General features: G+C 40.8%; 1 protein-coding gene across 2 annotated transcripts in view; it reads left to right on the top strand.

Annotated features, from left to right (window-relative positions):
* Positions 1–2,892: 2,892 nt before the first annotated feature.
* LOC104473524 (glutamate carboxypeptidase 2) overlaps positions 2,893–24,260 on the top strand; it is a 29,299-nt gene continuing 7,931 nt past the window's right edge. Inside the window, exons 1-13 of one of the 2 annotated variants that reach the window (XM_086742809.1) lie at positions 2,893–3,018; positions 4,375–4,483; positions 5,679–5,865; positions 6,658–6,759; positions 10,978–11,103; positions 12,274–12,460; positions 13,925–14,018; positions 16,145–16,243; positions 18,120–18,205; positions 18,692–18,811; positions 21,118–21,200; positions 21,497–21,560; positions 22,121–22,188. In XM_086742809.1, coding sequence (XP_086598935.1) covers positions 2,901–3,018; positions 4,375–4,483; positions 5,679–5,865; positions 6,658–6,759; positions 10,978–11,103; positions 12,274–12,460; positions 13,925–14,018; positions 16,145–16,243; positions 18,120–18,205; positions 18,692–18,811; positions 21,118–21,200; positions 21,497–21,560; positions 22,121–22,188 — 1,443 coding nt within the window. In that variant the 5' untranslated portion in view covers positions 2,893–2,900. Of the gene's footprint in view, positions 3,019–3,056; positions 3,195–4,374; positions 4,484–5,678; positions 5,866–6,657; positions 6,760–10,977; positions 11,104–12,273; positions 12,461–13,924; positions 14,019–16,144; positions 16,244–18,119; positions 18,206–18,691; positions 18,812–21,117; positions 21,201–21,496; positions 21,561–22,120; positions 22,189–24,260 lie in introns of those variants that run through there. The other variant, XM_086742819.1, reaches the window with a different exon arrangement.

Raw genomic sequence — 24,260 nt, 5'->3', positions numbered from 1 at the left:
CCTTCTTCACTGACCTTGGCATCTGCAGCCGTTCCTCACAACAGGCTGGCAGACACCTCTCAGGATCCTTTTTACATCTTATTCACTTCAACTGCTCATCTCCTCTCCACTTCTTGCAGCCGGGCCGGGCCGAGTTGGGCCCAGTCGGCTGCCCGGCGGGAGGCCAGAGGGTGAGGCCTGCAAGGCCCATGAGGCTCGCGCCTCCCCCTCTCTGCCCCCCGCTCAGCTGCTTCACATCTCCTTTTTTTTTTTTTCTGTTTTCCCCTACTTAAATACCTTATCGCAGAGGCATTATCACGGGACATTCTGCTACCAATTGGCTTGGCCTTGGCCAGCAGCGGGTCCGCCCTAGGCCCGGCCGAGTCCACTGAACAAAGGGGAGCGACTTCTAGCAGTTTCCTACAGAAGCTGCCACCTTAGGCCCCCCCTCACTAACAAAACCAGAACAAATAGTTACATGAAATTGGTTTCCACTGGACCTAAGGAAAACTGTGTCATGATAAACGATATGTAAAAAGATAATCCTAACCAAAACAGTGCCTAAGATTTGCATGTCAAAAAGAGTGAGTTTGTTTCTTCAGGTGGATGAATTGAAAAAAAAAAAAAATTTCTTCATACATTCCTGACAGCTCAGACGTAAGAAAAATAACTTATAGTACTTCAATTAGTACAAGATTTTGCACTAAAGCATAGAGGGAGGAAAAGCATTAACTTTTCCTGCTTTTGGTTTATTGAACATTTTTGGTTTAGTGAAATGGCTTTGCCTGCAAAGTGAGCTATGTGATTCTGTATAGGAACAAGCATAAGATTTTATGCATTTATCATGACTGTAATTTGTTCCTGAATAAAGCTTTCCTATGCCCTTTGGCTGCTGCTATTGTGTATTTAAGGGTCATAATGTCCTATCCAAGCTGCAGGCACACTGGAAGACTATCTATAAAATGTCTCAAAGCAGTAATTCAGAGCTTCTAAGTGGTCTGGGCAGGTCAGTTAGTTTCAGAGTACTGAACAGCACCAAACTTTTGACAATATGCCCATCTCAGTTTCCTCACTGTTCCATTCCATCTTATTTTACTTGAACAAGTGTAGCCATAGGCCACTGGCATTGATTAAATCCCTCTGAAATATTAATTGAGAAATAAGATATGCTTTTGCTCAGCATGTAGTCCCATGATGCTTCATTAACTTAATTTCCAGGTGCTTCAAACAGAAATAAGCTGATCCAGGAACTCTTCCAAGTTCCTGTGCCCAAAGGTGCCCTGGTCATACTAATTTTTTTAGGAATACAAAGAAGACTTGTCCATTCTTCAGCCCACTTAATTTAAACACTGCATTGATTTCACCTTCCATCAATGAGTAGTGGTGGAGTAGCGAAGACAGGCACATTATGCCCCCTCCAGGTATAGAATGGGGAAGGAAAGTAGGCTGCTCAGCAGGGGTACAACCTTCCCCCGTGCTCATTTCCAAACTTAGGTTCCCTATATATTATAAGGGAGCTGGGCATTTCAGAATGGTATCTACAACAGGCAGCACGCTGAGGGCAACTTGGCAGGCATCTGGGTTTGACTCGACAATGTGGCAGACAGAGTACCTCGCTCAGAGTACCATTAAAAGCAGGGCTTTTGCACAATAGGGCCAGACTGCTGAGGATAGTATAAAGCAGGAGACAGGACTAGTATCACAAATACTGGCACTTTTTTTTTACTATCTGTCTGGTCTTTTTTTTTTTTTTTTTTTTTTTTTGTCTTGTATAAAATTTCAAAGCATGCTACTGATGTGTCATTGGTGTATTGCTCTTTGCAACCAACACTTCTGATGTCCACAGAGCCCATCTAGTGGTCTTGTACTAAGATTTCCAAGTGCAATGGACTCTGCAGATGAGGGTAGTCAAAGTCCAGTGTCTGGAATTCATCCTAGACTTAGGTTTTGTCTGCATCAGCAAGTCATGTGCTGCAGTAGAAGCAGCCCTGTAGAGTGCTTGCACCTGCTGTTGAGAACAGGCTGCCCATCCTGTATGTGGACGTGGACACAATGTAACTATGGACTTTACCTCTTAAACATCAGCTGTCTCCCTACCTGGCACTTAAGCAAGGATTCTGAGGATGAAAATGTGTGCAGAGCACAAAAGGTCATCTCTCCATGGAGAATTCCTCTCTGTTCAGGGACCTAAAGGTACAGCCTCATCCCAAATGCGATGACTGAACTGAATGGAGAGGTTTTTCCAAAACCATACAGTGGTGATTTTAAGAGATGGAAAAAAGACTCCGGCAAAGTCAAGTGTGTGCATAGTTTGAGGATTGTCCTCAAACCAGCAGTTGGGTTGTAGGGCTGTACCTCTATAAAAACACTCATCACAGATATGTCTGGTAGTCAACCCTTCTCGTGGTAAATTAATCCATAGGGGCACGTACCTCTCAGAAGGATCTTTATAGCTTTTCAGAGAGTGTTTGGTACTGGAGTACAGTATTTCTTAAAATAAAACTCTTAAAATAACGGCTTTTACTTTTTTTTTTTTTTTTTTTCCCGATCACGTTTGCCCTGCGGGTGCTGCCCACTGGCATGGGCCCTGCGGAGGCCGGCACACCGCAGCCCTGCGTGAAACACCTCCAACAAACCAGGCATCGAAATCACCGCCTCACCTCCTCGCCGCGCTCTGTAGCCGGCCAAAAGAATTCGGGGTGGCAGGACACGTGGGGCATGCGGGGAGAGAGGTGGGGGGAAGGGTGTGAGGCGGGGAGGTTTGATCCCTGGGCGCTGGGGGCCAGCGACCCCGGGAGGACCAACAGCCGGTTTCCTCTCGCCCGCCCGCCTCCTCCGTCCGCTGCCGCCTCCGGGGCGGGCCGGGCCGGGCCGGGCCGGGGCGGGCGCTGCCGGGAGCGGCGGGGAGCGGGTCGGCAGCCATGTGGACGTCGCTGGGCGCCGTGACGGAGCCGGCCGGCTGCAGGGCAGCCAGCGGCCGCTTCTGGGCTGTCGTCCTGGGAGCAGCGGCGGGGCTCTTCCTCCTCGGGTTCCTCATCGGTACAGTGCAGACTAACCCTTCCCGCCAGCTTCGGATCGGGGTCTCTCCCGGCCACCCCCGGCACTTCCAGCCGGGCTCGGGGGCTCGGAGCTGGACTGAGGAAAGGCCGGGTGGGGGCAGGGGAAGAAGCGGGCGGGCTTCCAGCGCCCGGGGCTCTGTGCCAGGGGTGCCCGAGGTGAGTCCGAGCCCGGCCCGGCCGGCACCTCCCGAACTCCGTACCCCTCAGGCCAGGCCGGCGCAGTCACCCACCCCTCCGCGGGAGAAGGGGTCTTTTGTTGAGAGTGCCTTTTTGACTTGTTTTTGCGATTTCCTGTTAAGTAAGAGTGGTTATGTTATGGGCACAGGAATAGACGCCGAGTTCGTGAGGAGGAGACAGATGACAGACCCCCCCACCCTGCTGCCTTGAAACTGCGCCAGCCCAAGAAAGGCGGGAAGATAATACAGGGCCGGAGGAGCGATGGCAAGAGGGGTGATTAATTTAATGTCCCACATCCCCCTCAAGAGATTTCCCATCCCTACCTCCCTTTTAGTTCACGGATATATCAGGAGCAGTTTGGGGGAGGACGGAAAACAAAAGAGCTACTTGTATTTTGAAATGCCTCTTGGTATGTACTTGGCGTTCGTGCTGTTGGGGAGCCCTGACTGAATTACTCTCGAAAGTGGAAAGAGCCTCTTGCCATGCTGGTGACCAGTGCCTCGCTGATGCCAGCTTGTTACCTGCTCTCTGCTCCCCACCAGTTCTCTAATTTACGCTACCCGTGTAACTGCTGCTGTGTTTACACTGAACATGTCCCATCTCTGACTTAAAAACAGATGTCAAAAACACTTTCTTTCTAGCCAGGTGTTCCTCTCATCACTTACTCTGGTAATGCCTGCACAGTAAGGGAAAGATTCCAGAATAAGAGCCAGACAGACCAGAGAGTGAGAAAGGAGTTACAAGACATCTGTTCCTTATGAAAGGTGTCTGTGTTTCTGTGCTTTTTTGTAAAGCTGCTGCCTTATTACTAAGGTGACTGATACGACTGACATGACTGACAGCATGATGTTCTGGTGCTAAAGGAAGATAGATAAGTCTCCCTAGCATGTACAGTAAAATAACTGTGATGAAGAAACAGAATATAGGATTTTATTCCCATCAATATCTGCCTAGGTAAATAAGTTCTCTTACTGTGTGGAGAACTGCCACTGGCATCACCATGCAGCCTGTATCAGGTTGTGGCTGCTTATCTGTGCTGAGATGAAAACATTTGTAAAATACAAAGCAAAAATATTGTGATGATACCAAGGAGAAATGGTCCATGTCATAGGAATATTGCTCTGGTGTTTTTACTGTTGTGTTTTGGTGTGTTGTACAGGCTGGTTTGCAAAACCTGCAGAAACGAAGACATCTGTGAGTCTTCATGAGGACATGAAGGTGGCATTTATGGCTGAAATGAAAGCTGAAAACATCAAGCAGTTTCTCTAGTAAGCAACGTGTAGACTAATCAGTCAAAAAAACCCCCAAGATTCAAGCAAGAACCAACACAAGGATGCCACCACACAGAGAATGGTGTACAGGTTCTCTGCCATAGTTTTTACCTAGTGTGTCCTGATGATCTGTGATTAATGAAACAGTCCATCTCTGCTCCTGTCATTCCTGTTTGTGTTGGAAACAGTTGAGGAATTTTCAGTAGTTTCAGTACTTAACTAAAAATTGCTGAGCTCTTGCTCAGCTTTTGGTGAATGCTTGTACACTAGTCTAGTCTAGTCTAAGTGTATAGTTCTTTCAAAATGCTTTGTTAGATGGCTTTGTTCTCACTGGAACTCAAGAATTAAAATTTTTCCCAACTTTATGCCCCTTCCTTATTGAAGATCCAATTTCCTTCATTAACATCTGCTGGTGCAACACATGCTTGTGTGGCATATTGATGGCATGTTCATATGACAGGATGAGAGCATCATGACGACGACCTCATTCAGCTAGGATTTTCTGGGCTTTCTCAATGGTCTGGACAATATTTTTTTCAGACAAAGGGTTGCTCACTATTTATGGTATCTTTCACTGTTTGTTATTCATGCTGCATGACTTAAGTCACAAGCTGTTGAGTTTTTCTGTTCTTTGTTTGTAAGCTACTGTGAACTCAGTCTCTCTTATTTGCCAACAATACACACTCAGAGAAAACTTTTAGATAAATCAGTATTTGTGCCAAGATTAATTAAAATAGTGGGATCCAAGGAGAATACCCAGTTAATTAAATGTAGGGGTCACAGTAATTATGCACATTTCTAAATTAAATACGGAGAGATAATTATACTAAATTCTTTTATCACTTCACAAGGAAGGTCAGTCTCATTATGCATGGGAATGATTGGCCTAAGGTCACCCAGAAGACAAGGAGTGAAGCAAGGACAAGACCCCGCAGCTGATGTCATCATGCCATTCTTGCTAAGCCACACTGGAGGAAGATACAAACACTCGTGGTAGCTCAAGACAGACTGAAACTCTTTACCTCAACTTATCTATAAGATAGACAGAAACATAGATGCAGAGAAGTCTGTGTCCTTATTTAGCCTGGGTACATCTGGCCATCTCTAGGGGGTTTATTTCCAGCTAGGCTAAGAGGAGGTCTGATTATGAGGTGCAATGCCTGATCCTGACTTGTTGCTTCTTTTTCTCTAGCAATTTTACACAACTTCCTCACCTAGCAGGAACAAAGGAGAATCTGCATCTGGCACAGCAAGTCCAAGCTGAGTGGAAGGAGTTTGGTTTGGATTCTGTTCAGTTGGTTCATTATGATGTCTTGCTCTCTTACCCTGATGACACTAAGCCCAACTACATCTCGATAATTGATGAGCATGGAAATGAGGTACAGAAAGTACCAGTTTTTGCAACCAGAGAACAAAATCACCTTCATACACCTGGGAAGACTGGGAGGGAAAGCTGTCCTCTGCTCTGTTAATGATATTAGGCCTTATCGGAAGCTCATGGAAATCAGGAGTTCCTATTTGCTTTTATATTTTATATATTTGTTTTTTAGTGTATGTGCTAGGAATACTAATAATTACCCTGATTCATATAGCATACTGACATATATGGATTAAAGGATAATTATGCAAGATAATTACTTTATATAATTCAATTATTTTAAAATTGTTCTGTTACTCAGAAAGAGGAAACAACTGTAGTCAGCGTCATTATTTGTGTTGATTCATTATACAGTGTCGGTGATCATGCTAAATTCAGTTTCTTGAAGATTAGAGCTTAGGTCTCAAGATAAACTATCACAAGTAACATCAATTCATTATGAAGCAGCTCTAGTGCTCATAGAAGCTCCAGGGATGAGCAGAATGCAAGCTTTTTTTTTTACCATTATGTTCTAACCTGCTTTTATCTGCTGTACTGAGACCACCTTAAGGGACCCTGTGTTCCTTTAAGCAGGATTCCGTGTGAAGAGTGGAGATGGGATTTGCAAGATAACACATTGAACCTGCACACTGAAAGGAGTGCCCAGTGCTGCTAAAGTTTGGGCCACTCCTCCTTTAGAGTTCCAAAACTAGAGTCCTTTAAACTGCAAATGCATGTGAAATGTGCCAGAATAGACAGTACTTCTTTTTCATATTGCCTGGTTTACTTTTTTTCTTTTCTTCTTTCTCACTAGATTTTCAACACATCATTATCTGAGCCTCCTCCTCCCGGTTACGAGACTGTTAGAGATGTGGTGCCACCTTACAGTGCGTTTTCAGCCCAAGGAACACCTGAGGTAACATAGCAGAATAGTGAAAGAAATAGAAGTAGAAACAGAAACTGAAATACAAGTGGGAACAGAAGTTACAGAGAGACAGAAATAGGAATAATAGAAACAAAAAAGACGGAATACCGTAGTGTAGTGTAGCATAGCATAGCACAGCACAGAGTGATATAGAATAATGTGAAAATCCTGAGCCTTAGGCTTTAGTTCAAAACCTGACATGTCACCAGTAGGAGAGATGTCCTAGCTCTGATGTTTTTGGGAGTTTTGCGATGGTGCAGTGTTCAACTTGAGCAGTCATACATACATGGTTAATTTTTTCCCTCTGCTTTGAGTCAGAACTGTATTTTTTTTTTACCTTTTCCTTAAAAAGAATGGTCATAAGTCTTTAATGTTGTCAGCTGCTATAAGCTTCTCCAGGTATTTCTGTGACTATGTACCATTGTTTCCCATCTTGGTGAACAAATAAGACTGTTATATTTTCGTAGCCAAATGATCAAGTTAATTTTCAGAATGCTGCTTGCCCAAAGCTCACACTTAACAGGTATAACTGCACAGCGTACAGTATGCCTGAAAATGGCTTTTGCTGTCATTTCTAGCTGTCAGTAAAAATGTTGCTGTGGTCTGAGCTTATCACTAATCCTTTCTGTCTTATTGTACAGATGGTACCAGGTGATGGACTTTCTTTCGTAAAGCTGGCCTGTGCAACAGGAGTTTTCTATCTAAGATCATTAGTGGTTTCAATTAGTATTTTGTAAGATTTGAAATTTTTTGTTTTCAGTATCTTTCCTATCTATGCATAGAATAATGTAGGTTGGCAGGGCCCTCTGGAGGTCATCTGGTCCAATCTCTGCTTTAAAGTTGGATCTCACTTTGAAACATGCTAACAATGTTTTTACTCACACTGCCCAGTATTAGAGTCATGTGCTTTTTGAAGTTTATTAATAAGCTGTGCAAGTCCAGAAAACAAAGGGTATCCTGTATTCATTTGCTTCAGATACTCAAAGGAAGCTGGGGAACCAGGCAGATAGTCTGTGCCCTAGGATATGACAGCTTTGAGTGTTTCAAGAATTGCAGTGGGAATTTTGGAAAACAATGTAAGGTAAAATTCATAGATTCTGACTTTGTATCATAACATAATATCCCCAAAGAAAGACAGAATAACTTCACTGCTTTATTTATTATCTTTTCAAAACATGATGCTTATGTTCACCATATTACGTAGTACTTTGACAGAAGCTCCAGGTACCTCGCTAGCGCTGTTAGCGATAGCATTCTCCAGTGAGCAGTTGTCTGCGCCTGCACTGCAAACGGGGAGCATGTATATAGCTCAGCAGTAGGAATGCGCTGTGGGTTCAGGGCTCTCCTGAGTTCTCCCAGACCTATTTATGTATTTTATGTTAAAAGCCATTCTGTTAAAAAACAGAACTAAGCTGTGGAGAGAGATATTTGGAACTTGCCAAGTGCAATAATAAGTCATAGATTTTCTTTCTGCTCATTAATTTTGTGGACAACTCCTGGATAAAGCTCAAAGTTCAGTGAAGGGAGAAGGCTGTAAAGTACCTGCATCCCAGGCTAACTGTAGTCTCACAAGAAGGCTATCTTCCTGGAAAAAGGGAGAAATGGATCAAAGTTCTTCTGAGAGGGGCCAAGAGCACAGCTCTCCCATTTTCTGAGCGAGTGCTCTAATCAGGTAGTTGTGGAAATACAGTTTGGCGCTGCTGGCCCTATTACTTTTTTCTGCACCTGCTTTTTAAAAATAAGTGGCAGTGACTGTGTTTTGAAGGTTCAATACTGCCAGAGTGGGATAGTAGCTACTTGACTGTTAGAGTGAGACCCTGCAGAGATTTAGAAGTAGATCTCAGTAGATGGAAGATGGAATATATCCTGGTCTCTCATACAGATTGTCAGGAAATGTATGTTTCTTCTGTGTAGTCTATTTTAACTAAATCCCAATAAATAGTCGGATGAAAAAAATTAAGTTTTGAGCAGAAAATTCTTTTAACGGAAATATTTAGCAGAAAGCAGACAAAGTAGCCAAGTCATGTTCTGTCAGACAGTAGTAGTAGTTTGGAACATTAGCATCATAAATAATCCTCTTCACTTCATTTTTAAGTGACAGCAAAAGGACTCCTATCTGTTTAGTGATGGTCACAGGTAAGAGGTGTGCTTGAGATCTCTAACTCTGCTAAAAGAGCCCAGACATTTTCGAAGTCCACACTACATTCTCAAAGCTTGTGTTTTGCAATAGTTCTATAAATGTGAGGGATTTCATCAAATCACTAGGAAATTACGATACAGAACTGTCACAATGGTCTGATGAGACATTTATTGCATCAATGTAGTTCTGAGTCCTGTTAATGAAAGTTAAAGATGAAGAACTTTCAGATGCGAAAAGAATTTGATTAAGGAAGCCTGATTTACTATGCAATGTATCAAATATTGCCAGAAGCTTCAAGTAAGTGCATTTCAGTATAGTTTCAGAAATCGAGAGATTGAATAAATACGAATTATTCTGCAACACCAGGAGAAATGCTATGAATATGAGTTATATATAGTTAATATCAGATATAGGTATGAGAGCTTCTTCTAAAGATCAGAACTGTTATCTTCTTTATGTGATGACAGCTACTTAATCAAATACATTATTAAAAAAAAACTCTGTAAAGTGTGAACAGGTTTTCACCATAAAATGTTACTCTCATATTAACTTGTTTTGCCCTTCATTGTAGAACAAGGGCCCTGAATGTGAGAACCCAGTGGGTTGCTATTAATTGCTGTAATCATGGCTCTGCAAGTACATAAGCCAAACTATTGAAATCAACATTTTTGTATTTGTCATTAAAAATTCAAAAACCTACAAATGCAGGTATTTTGTGCAAGATATTCTAAAGATGTTCTGTTAAGACGGAGAGCCAAAATCCCCTTTTGCTTAATCTAAATAGACTGGAAGAACTGCCTTGACTTCAGTTGTTACATTTGATTTTACTGAGAGGGAAAACTATTCCGTAAATTCAGAAAAGCATCCCCAAGAATAATCCTTGTGTTCATTAATTATTCTCTGAACAGAGAGGACCAGAATCTTACTAGGTGTGTAAGATTTAAATACAGTCTCCTTTATTTCATTAATTTATCCTGAGTTCATTTTATTTAATATAAGAAGAAATTGCAGCTTGAGGAGATTACTGATGAAATCAGTAAAATCAAAATGACTGTACCACAGTCTTATCAGGACACACTGTATGTTGTTGTATGAGAACACCTGAATGTCTAGTCAGCAATTTTCGTAAGGATAAGAGATTTAAGCTTATACCTTTTTGAAATTAAATTGAAGATCTCTCTCTGGAGGTGTCTGGTAGTATGAGTAATATGGAGAAACGCACTAGGGAAGAGTTTTCCATCTTCAACTCATTTTATCTATCTGAAATTGTAGGCTTCTTCCCTAAACCAGTCGTTGAGGCTTTTTATAGGCATTTACTCTAAAACAGTCCTTGAGGCATAATCAATGAGAGATATATCCAGAGAGCAATTTATTCCTTCCTAAAATAATTATTTAAAACAGGTTTGGGGTGAATTCTTCTGGAAATGGTGAATTCTTGGAGAACTTCCCAGCTCTGCACTGGCTATGAAGTGCACTACAGGACCTTCTTAAACAATGCACACGACTTTTAGGTAGCTGACACTGAGGAAGATGAATCATGCACCAAATATTGAATAATATGGTTGAAACACAATCATGAAGAATACTTTATTCGTGTGCAAGGTGTGTTTATGTTGACAGTCAACCACTTGTAGCTTCTGCTGTATTGAATAAGAATCGAATCCTGAGAATTTCATAGGATATTGACATCATTCAGTCTACTGGATAAAATACCATTGATATTTACTGTCATGTGTGGATCCAAAATATCTCCAGATGCCCAAGACTGACTGCAGCTTAGACTATGAGAAGAAGTAAATGCTGTATTCTGAGCACTTACTCTGAGTTTCTGATTCAGAAGTCGTATCTTAACATTCTCCATTGAGGACAAAATCGGGCAGCTTTGGATGGTAGGAGTCTAAATTCATTAGAAGACACCTGCCTACCTAATTATCTCGTGATCAAAGAAGAATTCATACCAGAGCTGGTCCCAGAGATCATTGTTCCCAGCTTGTTCTGTTGCTAGATCACATCCTCCTTTTGACGTGCTCATTGATATTCTTGTTTCAAATTCTACCTCTTTTTGTCAGGGTGAGTTAGTGTATGTGAATTATGGCCGCACCGAGGACTTCTTTAAGCTAGAACGTGAAATGGGAATTAACTGTACAGGAAAGATTGTTATTGCCAGATATGGGAAGATCTTCAGAGGAAATAAGGTAACGCCTCTATATAAAGATGTTGTTTGTACTGTCCCTTGGTTGATTTCAAGAGACTGAAACACCTGAAGTGTTCTGGAGATTTTAGCATAACTGAGTTTTTCATAGAGCTGTGTTCAAAGATGATTCTTTAGTAGAAGATACAAAATATGTATTTAATGTACAGTATATCTATTTATTATGTATATAATACATCTATGGGATAAAAGTAAATAAGGTGGAAAAGGATAAATATTTTTATATTCATTTGTGTTTCTTTATAATGATTTCTATACACCAGGCAGAGATTATAACTATGTGGAGGTTACTTAAATTCTATATTTGTTTATTCAATGTCCCTGTCTTATAAATATTTAAAACTACAGTTTTCTGCATATTTCCATGGCCTGACAGGAAAGGACATAACCATGTCCATCCTTCAGGCATATGTTCAAGCTATTTCCTGAGCAGGGATGTAAGAAGACAGTCTGTTTTAAGTGTGTTTGGCTCTTGTACAAAAATTAGTTTGACCCTAATTTGGGCAGGACTATAATTTGTATTTCTCAGTTATCTAAGGGTGTCAAACACTGAGTCTTCTGTCAGCTTCTAAGTGGGTAACTCACCAGTTTACCTACATACCATTTTCACCAGTGAAGAGTGGCACGTAACTCATATTCTTTGTCAGATAATATTTTCACTAAAATGTTTACTACTCTTAAAGATACTGTCTGAATGGAAAAGACTTAAAAACTGAGGAAGGTGTTGCTGTTTATGAATCTTTTATTAAATTAAATACAAACACCTCAGAGTTAGTAATATCTAGAGGGGCAGTTGTTGTGCGGTTGGAAATTACATGCCCTCGCTGACACAATGAGATGATATGTTCATTCTTACGGTAGTATTTCTAATGACTGTTTATATACTGAAGAATTTAGTAACCAGTATAAAATCTGGAAAACTATACTGTCAAAAGCAACAGCAAACCTCTTACTTTCATAGGGAACCTCATACCTGCTTATATATTTTCAGGAGATTTTATGATATGAGATAGTTATGGGCCCTTTACTTAGCCCAAACACTGTAAAAGGCCCTGTGGTATAATCACTATAATTTATAACACTTTCTTTTGTCCCTTGCACTCTTGTGTCAAGCTATAAAGAGCTGGATAGGAACCAGAGATGTGCTTTGCAGGTGAAGAATGCTGAACTGGCAGGTGCCAAGGGAGTTATTCTGTACTCTGACCCTGCTGACTACTGCGCCCCAGGAGTAGATCCCTATCCAAATGGCTGGAACCTTCCAGGTGGAGGAGCCCAGCGTGGAAATGTGTTAAACCTGAATGGAGCAGGGGATCCTCTGACACCAGGTTATCCTGCAAAAGGTGAGTGATGCTAGAGAAGTCATGCTCTGAGAGTCTGGTTTCGGGAAACGGGAGTGGAGTGTAATGAAGATGTTCTTTTCCTTGGAACAAAACATTTTTCATGGTCTTTCTGTTGCTCAAAAGAGGCAACTTTGGGCTTCACGTCCGTAGGCCACTTCTGAAAATGGTGCATGAGAGGAAGTGAGAGGATGTTAAAGGAGCCACAGAGTGCAGTGCTGTGCTGCTTAACTTCACAGACATATAGGCAAGTTAGCCCATTTCACAAGTATTTGACAACTGAAGTCGTAGTCTTTTCTTTCTGCTTCTCATCAGTAGGTCAGCAAGAAGCCACCCTTCACAGCTCACAGGTTTCTTTGCTTTTGCAGTTCTCCTTTCTACAGGATTTGGGCTGCTTTCCCTCCACAAGAGCCCCTGCTAGCAGTGCTGAGATCTTTAATGCTGGGACTCCTGTCCCCTGGCTGCAGCTGAGGTTCCTGGGAAGATGACCATTCCCCACTCGTTCATCACCTTCACCTCGTGCTTCCTCAGCTGCTTATTTGAGCTCTGCCTACACTGTTTCATTTAGCACCCTACCCAGATCATTTTGACTGAACGTTAAGAACCGTTCATGCCAGCACTTGAGCCAGCGTATCTGAGGGAGGCAGTCACCTCAGGAAGAGCTGTCCCTAAGTGGTGTGGGAAGATGCCTCTAATCAGCACAGCTTGCGCTGGAAGAGGATGCATGTTCACAATGGCAGCATGGCAGGAGCAGACCATGAGGAAGATACCTGGTTCCTCATGTTAGGGTCAGTGATCTCATAGATGAATCCCTGTCTGCTTCCCTCAAAAGGGTCCCTGTTAATGTTGTGTTAAGGAGGAAACTATTTTTTTCCATACCTGCTGGCTTGCAAATATCAAATTTTATCCACATCGTGAAAATTAAGATTCTCATTTGTAAAAAAAACCCGTAATTTGTATTTGAGCTATGTCAAAACAAAACCTTTACTTCATTTTGTTCAAGAAAACAGCAAACCAGAATACTTAGTAGCCCGGTGTATAAGATTTTATCTGCATCTCTTATAAACTTGCAAAATTTTTTTAGTTCCCAGCTGAATGTTCCAAGCATCAGACTATGGGCTCCTTCTTTGCTCTTGTTCTTTCTTTGTGGCTTAGTCTGAAGTTCCTTCCCGTGGAGAGAAATACTTCTACCTAAAAGCATTTAAACACAAAAAATTATCAAATGATTTTAAAATTTCCAGCCATCTCTTAAGTGCATGACTGCAGACACTGTGGGAGAATCTTTGTTAATGTCTCTCTGAAAACTTACTGATAAAGCACAAAGAATGAAGTCACTGAAGAAATGTCAGCCCGGCTTTGAGGAAAGTGAAATTATTATCCCTGACTCCAGTGTTAGGACTGTGCTATGAACTGTATAAATTCCTTCTGAGAGCTGTAAATATGAAAATATCTGTCCTTTGCTTTCAGAATACACCTACCGATTAGACAAAGCCAGGGGTGTAGGTCTCCCAAAAATTCCAGTTCATCCTATTGGCTATCATGATGCTGAGTCATTGCTACGGTGAGTATATGGGAGACATGAGGGATTTTAAGCAGACTGTTTTTTGAAAGTTATGAGAGTGTTTGCAAAGAAAGGGAAAAGACTTCTGCACTGTGCTTCTACCGTAGCTGTTGAACTGGTGTATCTTTGTCATTAGGGTCTCTGAGGAGGTACACATGCTATCTGTTACTACACACCAGGTATGTGCAGGGTGATCTGGAAAGGAGCATTTGTAATATTTCATGATCAGCCAAGTATATTGAAGGTATGAAGTGCCTCTCAGTTTGAATAAAGGCAAAAATTTTGAGGATGACATGATACCACAAATTAAAGACCACAAATTAAGTCAGTCATTTGTCCTGGGAAATACTTGCCATGCATGTTTGTGGTGACAGTGTCTGTACTGTCCTCTGTGAAATGAAAACAGTGCTTTCTGTCATCAGGTGTATTAGGTTGCATAAATATGATATTATGCTAGAGAACTCCCCTGGAGTATTATAGGGGATTTAATAGACATCTGCGTGTAAGTAAGTGTGCTAACTAAACATGCAAGTGACATGAAGACAGGCTACCAGCTTGCCAGAGGACAGCATTAACATTCATAATTATCTTAACAAACCAAATAAGTGCTCTGGAAAAAAAAAATAAGATGTGATTGAGTTGGGAAGTGTAACATTCCCCTAAAAATGTAGCAGTAATCACCAGTATCAACTGTAGAGATACAGAGTAGGAAATACCCAGTTTGGAAACTGTACCAGGGTAAGTGTTTAGGGCAGTAAGTCAGTACAATCCTGGATATGTATTTATATAGGAATTTTACATCTAAGTCACGAGTAATCATTCTCTTCTGTCTCATGGCTCTGTTTGAATGAGTTTAAAAAACACAAATGTATCTTGGTTCTCTATGCAGGTTTTCCACTGAGGTATTGAAGCTATTTGTTTTTATATGAGGCAGAGTTCTATTGTCTTTGGTGTCTTTGCATACCTGATGTTCACTAGCACTGTTCTGGTGTTTTTTTCTAATTCCTCCCAATCTTTAATAGACTAATAGATTTCCGAACTGTCTTTTCTTTAAAAGTTTGCAGTCATCACTGTTATGAGGATAACTACTCATATTGATAAAGGTATAGATTAAAAAACTTATTTTTTCCCCTGCCAACTGGTAGTGGTAGAGTAGATTAATATGTATAAATATGATGTAGCTAGATGTTTCTCTTCAATAAATTGTAAATAATTCTAGAAATTGGTTTTAATAATTATGAATGAAATCTAAATCCTGTAAAAATATTGGGTCCTTGTTTTCACTTTTGTCTTGAGAAGTCATAACCTCTAGTTATTCCTGCTATCATATTTTTGTATTAAAAATATACTGAGGACTTGAAGTCATGCTGAAGTGTTCGGTGGAATGAAACTTGACTGAAGTATGCATTTACAGTAAAAGAAGTGCTTTCATTTACAATAAATATATTTTGTCTAATAAGAACCAGAACAACCAGCATAGCTTTAAGTATATTTTTTATGTTTCTTACAAGTACATGTCAAAAATATAAATCCTTAAGAACAGGTTAATAAGTACGGGCAACTGTGATCCACTGAATTACTGCATTTCCACTCGTGTTAACTGAGAAAAAAATCTCACCTTTGCCAATAGAACAAGAAAAAGTGCCTTGGACTGATCATGTTTCTCAATTTTAGACATCTTTGAAACACATCAACTGTGTCTATGCTACCAGATTAAACAATGTCCAGGGACAGGCACTGGAAGACAATTGCTGTTAGACTGTTAGAATGGTCCAAGATACTCTGCTGATTCAGCAGAAAGTTCCAGGGACCATTCACAAGAGACCGTTTGTATGCAAAACCTTTGGAGGCCAACACTGTTTTCCTGGATGGCTGTAGGCTGTTCCAAGCTGATCTCAATGCCCAGGACTATTTCTCTATGTTAATTTACTAGTATTAAGGTAAGTAAAAAGATAGATTATTCTTCTGCAGAAGCTTGTAGTATGAATTGTCTAAGACAAAGACCATCACTGTGGTCTGTGTGTGCATGGGACCTAACAAAGTGTGGTTTCTGGTTCCTCATTTGTGTTTGGTGCTATTGGAAGATGTCTGTAACTAATAATGTTTTGGTTTTTTTTTCATAACAGTAATATGGGAGGATATCCACCACCGCATAGTAGCTGGAAAGGAAATTTGAATGTATCTTACAATGTTGGTCCTGGTTTCACAAGGAATTATTCTACAAGGTTAGTTTTGTTTTATAAGGAAAGCGTGCTCTGGATCACATTGAAACAGGCAGAGCAATAGAATTTGACCAAAGTTAGAGTAGTTGGGGTTATTTGCAACATTCCTTTGATTATGACAATTTCCTGGGATGAAATACGCCCAGTGCAAAACTTCAGTAGATTTACATTTTGATTGCTTGGATATGACTGAGAGGTGGGCCCGTGTAAACTTCATGAAGGACCTGCACATGGATTGGGGCAATCCCAAGCACAGGCTGGGCAGAGAATGAATTGAGAGCAGCCCTGAGGAGAAGGACTTGGGAGTGTTGGTGGATGAGAAGGTCAACATCAGCTGGCAATGCGCACTTAAAGCCCAGAAAGCCAACCACATCCTGGGCTGCATCAAAAAAAGCATGGCTGGCAGGTTGAGGGAGGTGATTCTGCTCCTCTACTCCCCTCTCATGAGACCCGACCTGCAGTACTGCTTCCAGCTCTGGAGCCCCCAAAATAGGAAGGATGTGGACCCGCTGGAGAGAGTCCAGAGGAGGGCCACGAAGATGATCAGAGGGCTGGAGCACCAGGACAGGCTGGACAGGCTGAGAGAGTAGGGGCTGTTCAGCCTGGAGAAGGCTCCAGGGAGACCTTAGACTGGCCTTCCAGTACCTAAAGGGGGCCTAGAGGAAAGATGGGGAGAAACTCTTTAGCTGGGCCTGTTGTGATAGTACAAGGGGTAATGTTTTTAAACTAGAAATGGGTAGATTTAGATTAGACACAAAGAAGAAATTTTTCTTACACTGAGGATGGTGGAACACTGCAGGGGTTGCCCAGAGAGGTGGTGGATGCCCCATTCCTGGAAACATTCAAGGCCAGGTTGGACGGGGCTCTGAGCAATGTGATCTGGTTGGAAATGTCCTTGCTTCTTGTAGGGGGGTTGGACTAGATGACCTTTAAACGTCCCTTCCAACCCAAATCATTCTATAATTTTATGATTTAGTTGTTTTAGTTTCCAGCTAGTCTTGAACCAGTTTCACTTGAAAAGCATCTAGCCTTTGACAAACTATTTGATGAGACCAATTATTTTTGAGAACTGAGTTTGTATCTTGTCTTTTTTAAGTTCATATGGGTCCAGCTTCTGGTATTACCTATTGCCTCATATGAAACAACATTAACCTACAAGGCAAGTTTTCCAGAAAAAAAAACTTGAACAATAATGTGTTTTTATAGCTCCAGATTGTTTTTGAACTGATTTAGTAATTACAGTTTAGGACTAAAGTCCAGATGTCTCAACATCGACTGAGCTATTGTACTGACTTCATATGAACCATTTGACCTTTTCTTTATGTCTTAGTCATACCACATGAAAAATTCTTTCTGAAAAATATACAGGCAACACTCAAGGATGAATTGTTGCATCTCCAGCTGTGTTGTAGATAAGCAAAGTCTCTCGATGCAACTCAGGTTGTCTCATTTTCTGCTGCCTGAGGTGCCACATCAGTATTGACTGTGCTGGAGTAATGTCTGATTTGCACCAGCCTCTAGATGATTAGACATATTTGCCTTTTTAACATTAGATGTTTTTAATTTTTCTTTCACTTTTCCAAATTTAAAAATCAACTGCTTGCAAAAAATCTTCGGATGTGGAGTATCTGTATAAATCTTATTGACATCAGTAACAGTATATAGCTTTCAAGGGCTAAATGCTATTCTGAGTCGCACAAGTATAAATCCAGAAAAAAACTACACTGGAATCTTTTCAGGTTGACTTTGGTTTAATGCAGGGTAAATTTGTCCAAAATGTTTTCCTTACAATTTACATTGTACACTTTTGAAAGGTGTCAAGATTTTTTATTATCTAATCTGGTGGATTTTCTCTTGGATTTTCTTCCCAATACACTAGAAATGTGAAAATGCACATTCATAGCCACAATGAAGTAACAAGGATTTACAATGTGATTGGTACCATCAGAGGCACAGTGGAACCAGGTAAAGTCATTTGTCTTCAGTTTAATGTGAGCATGCAGTGACCTCTACATGCACTTCACAGTTACAAGGGGGAAATGAGTACTATAATTTTCTCTGAAATATTGCACTGCACCATCATTTGTGTTGAAATATTTATTGCATGAGCTTTCATATGGTTCAGGGTATGTCAGTCCTTTCACTGTAAATGCTGATTTTCAAGGAGGAGTCATAACCAAGGCAGAAATACTTCTTTTCAGGCAAGTAACTCTGCAATTGAAAGAATATTCTTAAGTGGATATTCTTCCCTACTAACATGGGAATGGATTTTGCATTCCATCTGAAGACATCACATCCACCACTATTGACTTTTTGACTGTCTTACAGTCTTTTGTAACCAGTGTGGTTTTACACTCTAAAAGCATTGAAAATTAGAAATTACTTCCAATTAACAATTCTATGGCAGGAAAAAAGTTTTTCAAAGTAAACCTCCATAATTGATTTCTCTAGACAGATATGTCATCCTGGGAGGCCATCGCGACTCATGGGTATTTGGTGGCATTGATCCTCAGAGTGGGGCAGCTGTGGTTCACGAGATTGTGAGGAGCTTTGGAAAACTGAAAAGGAAAGGTAATGTAATGAAAAAATAAAGCACACAAAAATCACTGCTCTCAGCAGTGCCCATTGTTTTGTCTGGGCTTTAAGCATGTGTTTAAAATTAAGCACAGGTATCTCACTGATTTCTCGCGTAAGAACACTGCTCTGCAACTGTTACTTAGTTCCAGTTGCAACCTAGTGTATGTGAGGTGCTTCTACTGAAGAGAAAGTACACCTAGAGGAAAACAAAATACAAAATTGGGGGTACTGAAACAAATATGACATTCAGGTACAAGTGATGACTGTGTATTTGAGTCTCATCAAACTGGATGTTTCGGTGGTCCTATAAAATTGATACAGTGGTGGACTGATCCAGGCTTCGTCAGGGCAACATTGAGAGCCTTCTCAGCACTTGACTATAGTTTGGAGACAGACGCAAGATTAAATAAAGCATGTCTGTTTAATACAGAGAATGAGCTGTGCAAACATGGTAGGAGGTAATAGTTAAAAATACCTCATGCCTAGTTGCGTTATTGCATTAGAATAGGAACAAATGTCAACTGTACTAAGTTTCTGCTGCTGTCAGAACAAATGCTATCTCCCTATCTGATATCCCATGGAAGGAAGCTCTGACATAAATACTGTGCTGGAGGAGCTTTCTTTGCCTACCCATTACACTTAAAACCCATAGATATTTAGTTTTGTTTCCGTTCCCTCCTAGTCACTGAGTATCAGGGGAAACTGTCTTTGGACTGCAAGCTGGGGAAAAAAAAAAAGGTAGATAAGAAAGGGAGCAAAAGATGAAACGGTTCTAGTAGCCTCAAAGAAAACTTTGGGCAGAGAAACAGAGGCAGGGCAATAGAGCCGGTTCCACTTGGGCTGGGTTTAAATCTGATGCAGAATTCGAAGTGAAAGATACTTGTTTTGAAGGTGATCTGTCAAGGTTACAGGGAATTCCTTAGGTTTTGAAATCTGGCATTTGGGAGACAGGTCAAAGAAATTCAGTAATGATATGGCAGCATGGAAAGTGGGATAGAGTGCACCCTCAGCAAGCTTGCAGATGGCAGCAAACTGTGTGGTGCGATTGACACCTGGAGGGGAGGAATGCCATCCAGAGGGACCTTGACAAGCTGGAGAACTGAGCCTATGTGAACCTCATGAAATTCAGCCAGGCCAAGTGCAAGGTACTGCACATGGGTCATGGCAATCCCAGGCACAAATACAGGCTGGGCGGAGAATGGATTGAGAGCAGCCCTGAGATGAAGGACTTGAGGGTACTGGTGGATGAAGAGCTCAACATGAGCTGGCAATGTGCGTGTGCAGCCCAGAAAGCCAACCACATCCTGTGCTGCATCAAAAGAAGCATGGCCAGCAGGTCAAGGGAGGTGATTCTGCCCCTCTGCTCTGCTGTCTTGAGACCCCACCTGGAGTACTGCATCCAGCTCTGGAGCCCCCAGCACAGGGAAGACATGGACCTGTTGGAGTGAGTCCAGAGGAGGGCCACGAAGATGATCAAAGGGCTGGAGCACCTCTCCTCTGAAGAAAGGCTGAGAGAATTGGGGCTGTTCAGCCTGGAAAAAAGAAGGCTCCAGGGGGACCTTATAGAGCCCTTCCAGTACCTAACAAGGACTTATGAGAAAGATTAGGAGAAACTCTTTAGCTGGGCCTGTAGTGATAGGACAAGGGGTAATGGTTCTAAAATAGAAGGAAACAGATTCAAGCTTGATATAAGGAAGAAATTTTTTACATTGAGGGTGGTGAAACACTGGTACAGGTTGCCCAGAGAGATGTTAGGTGCCCCATCCCTGGAAACATTCAAGGCCAGGTTGGACGGGTCTCTGAGCAACCTGATCTGGTTGGAGATGTCCGTGCATCTTGTAAGGGGGTTGGACTAGATGACCTTTGAAGGTCCCTTCCAACGCAAACCACTCTATGATTCTATGATGTGAAAATATGCTAAACACTTTTCTGTCAAAGTAGAGACTGGTATACAATGTGTACTGCAAAAAGAGTAGAAAAGCTTTCTTTCAAGAATTTATGCACAAGCACATTGTTTTTCCTTTTTCGAGTTTTAAATTTTAGAAAATTTAAAGCTGAGAGAAGAAAAAAAATACATTATTTGGCACAATATTGAAGTAGAAGCGGGATTGCTACAAAATTAGCAAACCATTATTAGATTAGGTTAGTGAAGGAGTTGGTGTTAAAGTTCCTTAAACACACCTCTTTCCCTACGGGATAAATGATGGGCCCCAGAAAACTGACAATTGTTTTTCCATTGGTTACCAAGTAACAAGAAGTCCTTGTTTCTGTAATACAGTTTTCATGGTCTTTTATTGCAGGATGGAGGCCAAGGAGAACAGTGATATTTGCAAGCTGGGATGCAGAGGAATTTGGCTTGTTAGGATCGACAGAGTGGGCTGAGGTAAAGCAATAGTGTTCAACGAGCAATTTTCACAGTGGCAGATCTTTGAGGAATCTGTACCAGAAAGCAACGCTGCTTCCCTCCCTCCTTCTCTCTTCTTACACACTCTCTCTCTCTCTCTCTCTCACACACACACACACACACATTCTTAAGTTTCCTTTTGAACTACCGAGAATATATAGCTGCTTGCAGTATGTGATGTCTTTCCCTGAAATGTCTGTTACTTCCTATGGATGGTAAAATAGTTCTGAGGGAAAAATAAGTTCATAATTTTGTTCCTCTTTTCATTCTCATAGGAAAATGCCAAAATATTGCAAGCACGAGGAGTGGCTTACATCAATGCAGATTCCTCAATCGAAGGTACATAGTTTTGGCTTGTGTCTTACAGGACGGAGATGACTGGGAGGCATTTTAACTTGGAAATCCCTGAAAGCTTCAGTGTGATAATGTTTTTGCATTAATTCAGGAATAGATATGCGGGGAAACCATGACCCAGAATCATGAAATATCCTTCATATATTCTTATTGCTTCAGCGAAGCCAAAGTAGCTACACTATTTGGGAAATCATGGAAAGGGACAAGAAGTGGTGTGCCCTTGTGAGCAGTTCTATGGCAACTCCTTAAAGGCAGCTTCTCCTCTTAAAACATGCATAGACATAGGGACATAAGAAAAGCTCTGAAGGGTTCCTTCAAAAGCTGGACTATAATTCATCCTAACCAATACAAATGCATTGACAAGATCACAGGAGAACTCTTCTACAGGGAGAATCAGCTTATTCCTTGTACAGAGTGTAGCTCTTTAGTCCCTTTTCTATTAACAAATAATGTCATGAGGTTTCAGCTGAGATGAAACCTCATTCAGCTGAGATGAGAGCTTCATCTCTTGCTTATTTGGATAAATAGTTTTTCCTGTTTTTCAGGAAACTACACACTACGAGTGGATTGCACACCACTAATGTACAGACTCGTGTACAGTCTAACTAAAGAGGTAATATAACTTGAAATTTTTAGCCAGCATGTTCAGCGCCAACTTACTGGATGGGACTCTGTCTATAGCATGCGGTGTCAGATGTTTCTTTCTTTTCTAACTGCAGTACCCCTTTTAAGTTAATAGCTAAGTAGCTGGAGCTTTTTCCCAGGAGCGGCAAATGGATTTCAAGCTTATACCTTTAAATTGTTAGCTGTTCAGGGCGAGGGGATTTTCCCACTCCTCCTGCAAAAGTATTCCTTCTAAGAACAAAAGAATAAAAAAATGCCATGAGCCAGAGAACAGAAACAAGCACAAACTTGGCTCCCCAGTCCAAATACTAGGGTGCCCATGGTAGTGGGAGACTCTGACTCGCTTTAGGCAGGGGAAGAAATCAGACTTGCTGAAGTGTTCTCAGCACGATGTGACAGGTTTGGTCAGTGTGCTCAGCTTCAGTGTGTCCTGTTAGATATTCATTGCCTCTGACCGTGATGCTCTCACACATATCTGTGTGGCACACAAAATTAAAAGGTAGGGACCTTTCTCAGGAAATAGCCTCACCATCTTAGAGATATATATATATATAAGATATATAGATATATATCTTAGCCTCACCGTCTTGCTTTGAGATTGATTCTTAGAGGCTGGCACTAAGGGCTTTTTCTGTTTGTTTTTTTTTTTTTTCTGTTCATCTGTATTAAAGCATGAATATTTAGTTAGTCTTCTGTGTATGTGTTTTATGTACATATATATGTATACATATACAAATGCACATTCAACTACTGTATATGTCCTATAGATCTACTGCATCTGTCTTCATCTGCTATATATATTCAGTCATCTGTCTTTTCCAGGGTTGATAATTTGTTATCTCTTGGAAGCTGGCATTAGACTGGTACAAAAGTAAAGGAAATATAGTAATTCAGTATAATAATTTTCTGGCAATTGAAAGACAACAAATAAAATTTAACTCTGTTAAAATTAGGTGCCCAGATAAAGATATTTCTGTTCTGAACAGCAAAAGAGCTGATCACCTGCAGTTCCCATAGTAACCTGTGCTAAGTGAAGGTGTTCAGAACGGTCAGAAAATCAAGTCAGCAGAGTCTCAGTTTGGACACCAAGAGCCATCGTTAAAATGTTGACCTAAATAACAGTAAACATGGTTGTGTAACCCTTCCTCGAGCTGAGAAGCAGCAACAAAGGCTGATGAATGCATGTTACCCCAGCTTGTTGGTAGCTGATATCTGAAGAGAATGCTGATCAGGAAGCAGGATCTGTGATCCCATGCAAAGTTGATCTGTGGCAAAAAGTGTTAATCTGTTAACACTATTAACACTGTTCTATGAACAGTTAGCTTCATGACCAAAAAACCAAAATATATTAGTTTTATTTTCATTCCTATTATGGAGTAATTCTTAGATAGTAGGTATGTATATTAATAATAGAATAAATATTAAGAATCTTTAATAGAGTAAAGATAATAAAACCTCAGCAGCCCACCAATAAGAAGGAAAGATCAAAAACCATCCACATTGTTTAACCTACTCAGTAATCTGGAAAGTAGATGGATAGGAATGAACTTCAGAATGATCCTGATTTTTATACCTCTGTAGCAGCTGTGATGGCATCAACATCAAGCGCTGTGCACTTTGCCCTTCTAAGGTTACTGCTGCATCCATGAAAATAATGTTTATGAACTAAAACAAGTTCTGAATTAAACCAAGACAAAATTGAAATTTCCTGTCAAAGTGAAACAAAAAGTTTTGGTTTTGTCAGGATTTTTTGTGTTGAATATTTAAATTAAATGGCTGAAAATCTCCCAAAGAAGTATCAGAATGTAAATATTGGCTTGAAATGTTTTACTTTCCTTGTGTTGTCTTCCATCTAAAATTACTTGATTTTAGCAAATAAACTTATCCTCTGGAAAATGCTTTGTATTTTGAAATGTTAAAATGGAAATGCAGAAAGGTTGAGGGACTTAAGACTGTGACTTATTAATTGCCGTAAGCCGTAGGCTTTAGGTGATGACATGTTGTAGATTTGTTGCTTCGTAACATTTAAAATTGAACACTTTGTCTTTTTTTTACAATATA

This window comes from Chlamydotis macqueenii, chromosome 1 (genome assembly GCF_036417535.1).
Source record: "Chlamydotis macqueenii isolate bChlMac1 chromosome 1, bChlMac1.mat, whole genome shotgun sequence".
Taxonomy (NCBI): Eukaryota; Metazoa; Chordata; class Aves; order Otidiformes; family Otididae; genus Chlamydotis; species Chlamydotis macqueenii.
Note: the sequence above shows the minus strand (reverse complement) of the source record. Positions and strands in the feature narration are given on the sequence as shown.